The following is an 8,425-nucleotide window of genomic DNA, read 5'->3' on the forward strand; positions in this document are numbered from 1 at the left end:
TTAGCGACGAGTAAGTTTTGGTTGCTAAATGTTCCTGGAATAACCACTAACTTTTAGCGACAAAAACAATATGTTGTCGCCAAATATATTAACAATGACAAAAACACCACCTGTTACTAAAAATTCACTACACAAATTTTGATTTTAATAATTTTCCTGTTCAAAATAATCCAAAACACCTATTTTCCTGTGCACAATATATAAACAAATGTAATATAAATAATAATGCACCTGTGCAAGACATTCATACTAATTCAAAATTAATAGCTATGAAAAATCCCAATAAACATAATTACAATTCTCTGACAATCTAAAACATGCATACCAAAGTACTTACAAACTACTAATATCAAACCCATAAATACATTACCAAATCCTATGTCAAAATATTTTCAAAATTACAACCAAATATTTTGATGTTAAACATCTAACCAACAAGTTATTTACTAAAATCCTATGTCAAAATATTTGCAAAAACACAACACCAAATATTTTGATGCTAAACATTTAATCCATAAATCATTTACCAAAATCCTATGTCAAAATATTTCCAAAAACACAAAATCAAATCTTCTGATGCAGCCCAAACTATTTTCCACCATTGTCAATCTGTCACATGAAAAAAGAAAAAACAATATTAGATTGACAAAAAAAAAAAAAACTCGATATGAACTTCACAATTTTGATTTTAATTTTGTAACGGGAAGTCCAATTGGGTGCTGTTTGCTCATACAACTCTATTTAGGCTTGAACAAGCTACCCGTGCCAAGTTTCGATAGTTTCAGTGGTCATTTTGCAATTTTGGCCCCCGAACGGGCCTTTTAAGTCTTGTGTTTTACATTTTTTCTTCTAATTTTCTAACCGGAAATCCAATCGAGGTCCCGTTTGTTCCTACAAGTCTATTTAGGTTTGAACAAGCTGTCCGTGCCAAGTTTTGGTGGTTTCGGTTGTCATTTCGCAATTTCGGCTCCTGAACGAGCCTTTTAAGTTTTGTGTATTACAAATTTTCCTTCTGATTTTCTAACCGAAGATCCAATAGAGGTCCTGTTTGTTCCTACAAGTTTATTTAGGCTTGAAAAGGCTATCTGTGCCAAGTTGGGTGGTTTCGGTGGTCATTTTGAAATTTCGGCCCCCGAACGGGCCTTTTAAGTCTTGTGTTTTACATTTTTCCTTCTAATTTTTTAACCGAAAGTCCAATCGATGTCCCGTTTGTTTCTACAAGTCTATTTAGGCTTGAACAAGCTGTCCGTGTCAAGTTTCGGTGGTTTCGGTGGTCATTTCGCAATTTCAACCCCCGAACGGGCCTTTTAAGTCTTGTATTTTACAATTTTCCTTCTAACTTTCTAACCGGAGATCCAATTGAGGTCCCGTTTGTTCCTACAAGTCTATTTAGGCTTGAACAAGCTGTCCGTGCCAAGTTTCGGTGGTTTCGGTAGTCATTTCAAAATTTCGGCTCCCGAACGGGCCTTTTAAGTCTTGTGTTTTACATTTTTCCTTCTAATTTTTTAACCGGAAATCCAATCTAGGTCCCGTTTGTTCCTACAAGTCTATTTAGGCTTGAAAAATCCATCCATGCCAAGTTTTGGTGGTTCCGGTGGTCATTTCGCAATTTCGACCCCCGAACGGGCCTTTTAAGTCTTGTGTTTTACAATTTTCCTTCTAATTTTCTAACCGGAGATCCAATCGAGGTCCCGTTTGTTCCTACAAGTCTATTTAAGCTTGAACAAGCTGTCTGTGCCAAGTTTCGGTGGTTTCGGTGGTCATTTCACAATTTTGGCCCCCGAACGGGCCTTTTAAGTCTTGTGTTTTACAATTTTCCTTCTAATTTTCTAACCGGAGATCCAATAGAGGTCCCGTTTTTTCCTACAAGTCTATTTAGGCTTGAACAAGCTGCCTGTGCCAAGTTTCGGTGGTTTCGATGGTCATTTTGCAATTTTGGCCCCCTAACGGGCCTTTTAAGTCTTGTGTTTTACAATTTTTTTTCTAATTTTCTAACTGGAGATCCAATCAAGGTCCCGTTTGTTAAACACAACCAGAAATATTAAATGAAATGCTTGTAGTGATTTGAAAAGTAAATTATGAAAAATATACTTACAAAAGTGTTTGTTAATAAGATTCCTCTGATGTAATTTGTTCTTGCTGGACCTTGGACAAATTCTTCAATGACTCTAGTTCTTTTTGTAGGCTTGAAACCACCTCAGTATGTGCTTGTGCAGTAACAGAAGATCTAGATGATGATGGTTTTGGACTAACTCCAAAGCCTTTTTAGTATCCCGATTTCTTTCCAAGAATCTCGATTGACAACTGCTCCTGAGTTAAAGGTATTGCCCCAGGCTCTAAAGACTCTTCATGTCGCTTTTTCAAAGCTTCCTATCAATTTGTAAACAACTTCAAAAGAAACAATAAAAACAAATTTTTAAATGAGATCGTTATTATTCATGTAGTAAATATAATACACAATGTTAAGAAACAAGACTTACTTGCAAGAGAAACATGTCACTCTAGGCATTATTGCATCTTCAGGATAATGGCCAACACCTTCCAACTTAATGACCTCCAATAACTAATAAGGACAAATAGAGATGTATAATTAATGTCAACAATTGAAGAAAACCATTACAATTCAACAGGTCAATTTGAATTAAAAAAGATCAACCTTATATAGTGATTTCAGCAGTAAATCAAGAATAAATAACTTACCTCTTCGTGCTCAATAGTATGAGCTAGTGGAAGAATTACTTGGCCCCCAAAACTTCCAGCTCGAGCCCTTGGTAAAATACAGGGACCAACTTTGACAGCTGCAGCTAAATAAGCATCAATACTGTTGTCTGCCCATTCTGACCTGTGCTCCCGCAAGAACCTAAGAAGTATTGCAGGGGGCACATTCTGAAAGAAAGGACAATGTAGAGAAGAAAAAGAAATGCTAAACTTGAAATGAGAAGATGAATCCAAATGACAAGTAGGAGTGTGAGAAAGCATACATTAATAGACCACAGTATGACAATAATCTGAAATTTACTTCACTTACTAAGATGCTTCCATCATTAATTAAATCCTGAAAGTTATGTGGGAAAAAAAAAAAAAGGAGCCACATAAAAATAAACATAATATTTGTAGATATTATACAAATGTGTGATAGCAGCGTGACAAAATTTTTGCACACTCAAGGGAAACCTAATAACAATCATTGGCATTATTGTGGAACAGATCAAGCAATTTAACCATTGCTTACAGCATACCACTCTGGATATGTCTGATCATTTCCTGAAAACCAAAGATTAAAGCAGTGCAGCAAAACTCCTATGCTGCAGAGACACAGAAACTAGTCACTTAAACATCCTGATGTACCTGCACTGTATGTTTGAAACTACGAGATGTAGAAAGCACATGCCAAAGATGAGATGAATAAAGTGGAATGTTGAAAAGAAAAAAATTCTGGGCTCTCTAGTGGTTGTATGGTATCAAACCATCTAGAGGCTCCTGATCATATAGACATGGGAATAGTGATAACCTATTTCCAGCAGTTGAACTTAACTTTAACTAGCAGGATTGGGTGCAAGTGTGTAGTGTTTGTGAGTCGGTGACACACAAGGTAGATATCAAGTCTAACCAAGCTAGTTCATTAGTTTAATCCCTTATTCATTTCTTTTTCCAGAAGGTATCATCTATATACTATTATATTTTTACTAATGCAAATTACCACTGCTGAATACAATACACTACCACTGCTGAATTTGTTCTGCACAATTCCTTGTTGGCTTTAAAGTTTAAACTACCTGCCAACTTTTCTCTTTGGGTTGGTATCTCAAGGGGGCATGGGCAGTTTTACAACTGAATGGAAGCTAAATCAACTGATTGGTAAACTAATCAAACTCATAGTAATGAAAACAAACATCTATGCTGTGTTTGAGCTATGCACAGTTTGGTTGATTGACAAAGAGGCAGAATCAGCCTCATACAAGCTGAGCCCCAGCATACACACCAAAAACAAAAGCTGCATAACAAGTTGACAGCATTTGTCATCCTGGGATAATTTAACAATCTATGCATGAGAAACATAATCAACGAATGAAGTACTCCACAATTTTTTTAATAATGTTTTCCCATGGACTATTCAGATAAATGAAACACTTCCAGTACTAATACCCATGTTCTGCCATTTGTCCTGATCATGTAAATAGGCATGAAACTAGTAAATAGCATGCTGGTATAAATGAAAATCATTCAATAGAAAACATGAGCAAACTAATGATAATTCCTGTTTCAATAAAAAAAGACAAGAAACACAGAAATTACATGGATTAGCAGTTGCAACTAAAAACATTCATATACTGGTAAAAGAAACAGACAGAATCAGATGCAAATAAAACCATCATCATAGCAGCAAATGAAGCATCATCTTTAATATGTTAAAGAAAACTTGCACAAGCATCATCTTTACCACACAAGATGATTAATAATCCACTAACTACAAACTGAAATCCACCTAAAAAGGGCCCACAGCATAATGGGTCGTGTGAGGAAATATGGATCGAGAAAGGGCCCACAGCAGAACCTCGCAATCAGCCCAATATCACTTCCAGTGCCCGGTCCACCAGCACTCTGCAAACAGAAATGGGTCTAGGCCCAAAAAGAAAAAGCTAAAAATAAGGTTACATATCTTTCAATGTACTTAACCAGATATTTTTCAAGATAATACAAGAAGAAAATGGAAATTTGAATTACAAGCTACAATGACCATATATGGTTTTTATGAATGGTCTACTACTCAATGTGAGTTTAAAATTTTCTTCAACAAGATTGTTAAGAATGAATTTTGCCAAGATTGAACTCACTTTAAGAATGGTTAATTAATCCAATGCTATTCACGCAAACAATTGTGCAGGACTCATAGGGAATTTCAGATCAGTTGTTGTCAAGAGTTCATTATTTGAGACTCCTTAGCTTCCCTTTGCCAACATACTTCCGAATGCCATAGATACTAAAAATGCAACTGCATTCCCCACTTGTATATACCTACAAATTAGATGGAAATAGACAAATATTAGACACCAAGGAAACAATTTAGAGTGCTGCTATTTGCCTCAGACCTTTTTTCTTTTGGACCCTCATCGTTTAATATTGATAATTATTTGTTTATTCACCAAAAGGGTCGGTCAAGTCTTAAAAAAAAAATAAAATGCAAAACGACGTAGTTCGACTTCTAATTTATTAACTCCAAACTAACAAAATTTAGAATGGCTCAAGAATTTATAGAACTTACTGATCAAAGATCAAGTTCAGAAGCTTCCTGGGTAATCAATATATTGGGGTAAAATTGAAACAAGTATTTGTGTACACTACGTGAGCTTTTACAAAACAAGCACTATTTGAAGTTATCCCATGTTGAATATACAAATTACTTTTAGTGCCATAATGCTATGATGATTACATCTATGTACCATGTTTTGTTTAGAATTTTGTGTGACACCACTCTATTAATTTAATAGATCTCATCAATCATGTCTGTTGCTAATTCAAAGGAAGTTTGGCTGACCCTTAGTGGGGGCACTTTATTGCTTTGAGGATTTGAGAGAAAAACTAATTAAAAACTATACAGAATTATCTGAGAATGATGATCCATTTTATGTACATTGCATTGCTTATTTTAATAGATCTCATCAATCATGTCCATTGCATTGCTTATTTGAATTATCTGAGAATGATGATCCGTTTTAGAAGATGGTGTTTTGTGTAGTTGATGCTGGTTTACTATTTACTTGGGTGACATTTGTTCTTTATTGAGAATATGATTGATAATTTAGTCAAACCTTTGGCAATTAAATTGTGCAAATGTTCATGAACAACTGTTGTTTTCTTGTCTTTCCGTGCATATTTCTTCTACAAGGCATCTCATGACATGGATACACGATTTGGGATTAACAAAGAGCAAAGCGATTCTACTACTAAAGCATGGCTTGAGAAGATGAAAACCCTATTTATCAGAAAGGGTTGTGGATTCTCCTTACGGAGTGTTATTACAGGTGATGCATATAAAGGAGTCAATGAGATTGGACTACCTTTTGAAATTGCTCAACGGATAACATTTGAGGAGAGAGTTACTCAATATAACATGCAGTATCTGCAGAAGCTGGTTGATGAAAAGTTGTGTTTAACCTATAGGGATGGTTTGTCAACCTACTCGCTGAGGGAAGGTTCGAAGGGGCATACTTTTTTAAGACCTGGTCAAGTGGTACATCGACGGATAATGGATGGGGATCTTGTTTTCATCAATAGACCTCCGACAACGCATAAGCATTCCCTGCAAGCTTTGTCGGTTTATGTTCACGATGACCATACAGTCAAGATCAACCCTCTTATATGTGGGCCACTTAGTGCTGATTTTGATGGTGATTGTGTCCATATATTTTATCCTCAATCCCTTGCTGCAAAATCAGAGGTTTTGGAACTGTTCTCTGTAGAGAAACAGTTGCTTAGTTCTCATAGTGCAACTAACGAATGTATTTTGGACTCTTTTTAACTCTAAAATTAGACAATAACCATACAGAGGGAAACATAAAACTTAAACCTTCATCTCCGCAATACAGAGTAAACTCATTCCCCGTGTAGTGTACACAACCAAAGACCAACAAGAAAATAATAAAACAAAAATAACATGTGATTTTTGGCAACGCAAAATATACATATTAGCCATAATGAGATACACAAAACTTTTGTGACTAATAAACACACACAAATTTCATCAACAAAATTGTTAGTTATATTCTAACACAAGCACAAATCACTAGTCCCACATAAATCAACTTATAAGAATCTTCTTCTAACAAGAAAACTATTATTTATATATATGTGTACGTACCTTATCGGGATGAAGATAGACTTTGTCTCTGAAGAGAAGAACAACACTGGCCTCATCAAGAACACGGGTGAAAGCAGCGACTGAGTGTTCCTGAAAATCAAATAATTGTAGTATTTCAAATAATTCATGTACAATTACAGACTCTCACTGAAAACACTATAACTGAAATACATGGAGTGACAAATACTAAAAAATGATAATTAAAGATCCTAAATTTACTATATATACATACTTCCACAACTTCAATTTGTAGATAAACACAAAAAACAAACCCACCAAGAAAACTAAATTATATTCTCCTAAATTGTATTTGAGTCCAAAATTCTCCTAAATTATATTCTCAAAGATCCAAAAGTCAAAAAAAAAAATGGATCTAATAAACAAAATCACAGTAGGCCATCATTGATGCATTTTATCGAACATTTGACAGACAAGAAAAATGGGATTTGAACTCTAATGAGAGAAACCAAACATCACAACAACACCCCTAAAAAAAATTCTAAAAAGGCACTTGGCAAGAAAAAAAATTCAATTAGGGCATAGAAATTGCAATTTATAGGGCAAAGAGAGACAAGCACAATTTGCCAACAGAAAAAATAAGAAGCTGAAGAAGGGGGGAGAGAGAAAGAGAGAGTCCCCCCCTCCGGCGACCCTTACCCTACGGCCACGCCTAACAAACCCACGGCCACGCCCCTCCTTGCCTCATCTACGCCAAACACCTCTACCGCTCTCGCCATTCGCTACCTAGCTCATGCTTGACAATCGTTTGAGTATGCTATTTGGACTCTTGAAGTCTACTATTTGGATGTTGAATGAGAATAGAAGAGAATAGATGAGTGCGTACCGTTGATTGACAACTAGACTTATTAAATTTAATAAGGTTATATAGTTTCAAGATCATAGGTGTAGAAACTAAAATGACTAACTTGATAAATAAATTTAAAATGCCCTAAAATATAGTCAAAGCTTACTTGATGTAGTAATTGCCCCCAACGAATGATTGCAGCTTTTTTATCTCTTCGCATTAGCCAATAACCTATAACATTTGAATTGTAAATCAAAGTTTAAATTAAATTGCACTGTACATGAAATTAATGGAGAGTGGACATGAAATGAATGTTATATGATGAAATTATTAAAAGGGTCACCGATACACAAAATATCTATAATTTTTTGGGCAATGAATAGTTGTAACTTGTAAGAATATTCAACACAAAACTGTGGTCCACCCTCATGACACACCACTTGAATAAAAATACAAAAAAAATGCAAGTTCCCTGGTTCATTCACATACCCAACAAAACAAAACAAGAGTCATATTTTGCATACTCCATCTAAACCAATGGCAAAGATGATCTTAGCCAATGCTCTTGAATATCCCATTAACATATGCTTCTTTATGCCATGTCATGCTGTGTGCTCACAATCGATGGGCCTCATCGACACACTGACAGCGGTGGCAAATATTAATCCAAACAATATTTTTTCACTTTTTAACAATGAAAAATATTTTTCACCCAAACAAATTCTTTTTCATTGACTATAAAAAATATATTTTTTTGTTAA

At 35.1% G+C, this 8,425-nt stretch overlaps 1 protein-coding gene and 1 long non-coding RNA gene across 9 annotated transcripts; both read right to left on the reverse strand.

The window, feature by feature from the left end:
- Positions 1-260: 260 nt before the first annotated feature.
- Positions 261-4,228, reverse strand: LOC145801435 (homeobox-leucine zipper protein ATHB-15-like). The gene is made up of 4 exons (XM_082892833.1): positions 2,701-4,228; positions 2,481-2,563; positions 2,096-2,388; positions 261-609 (listed from the first exon to the last, which is right to left on the reverse strand). The coding sequence occupies exons 1-3, from the start codon at positions 2,977-2,979 to the stop codon at positions 2,361-2,363; spliced, it is 390 nt and encodes a 129-aa protein (XP_082748959.1). The 5' UTR covers positions 2,980-4,228; the 3' UTR covers positions 261-609; positions 2,096-2,360.
- Positions 4,229-4,426: 198 nt separating this feature from the next.
- Positions 4,427-8,185, reverse strand: LOC145801436 (uncharacterized). Of its 8 annotated transcripts, none has more exons than XR_014342924.1 (4): positions 7,831-8,185; positions 6,860-6,949; positions 4,836-5,016; positions 4,474-4,620 (listed from the first exon to the last, which is right to left on the reverse strand). It is a non-coding gene; the product is annotated as an uncharacterized LOC145801436 (long non-coding RNA). The 8 variants fall into 8 exon arrangements; XR_014342921.1 differs by lacking the exon at positions 7,831-8,185 and adding an exon at positions 7,517-7,739; XR_014342926.1 differs by having other exon boundaries at positions 4,533-4,640.
- Positions 8,186-8,425: the final 240 nt, after the last annotated feature.

Source organism: Camellia sinensis, chromosome 10, assembly GCF_055761805.1.
Source record: "Camellia sinensis isolate YWXY chromosome 10, ASM5576180v1, whole genome shotgun sequence".
Taxonomy (NCBI): domain Eukaryota; kingdom Viridiplantae; phylum Streptophyta; class Magnoliopsida; order Ericales; family Theaceae; genus Camellia; species Camellia sinensis.

Coding starts and splice junctions, on each gene's coding strand:
- LOC145801435 (XM_082892833.1), bottom strand. CDS start 2,979: ATGCTTTCTCACACTCCTACTTGTCATTTGGATTCATCTTCTCATTTC. Junction 2,564..2,700: donor ATACTATTGAGCACGAAGAG/GTAAGTTATTTA, acceptor TGTCCTTATTAG/TTATTGGAGGTCATTAAGTT. Junction 2,389..2,480: donor GTGACATGTTTCTCTTGCAA/GTAAGTCTTGTT, acceptor TTTCTTTTGAAG/TTGTTTACAAATTGATAGGA.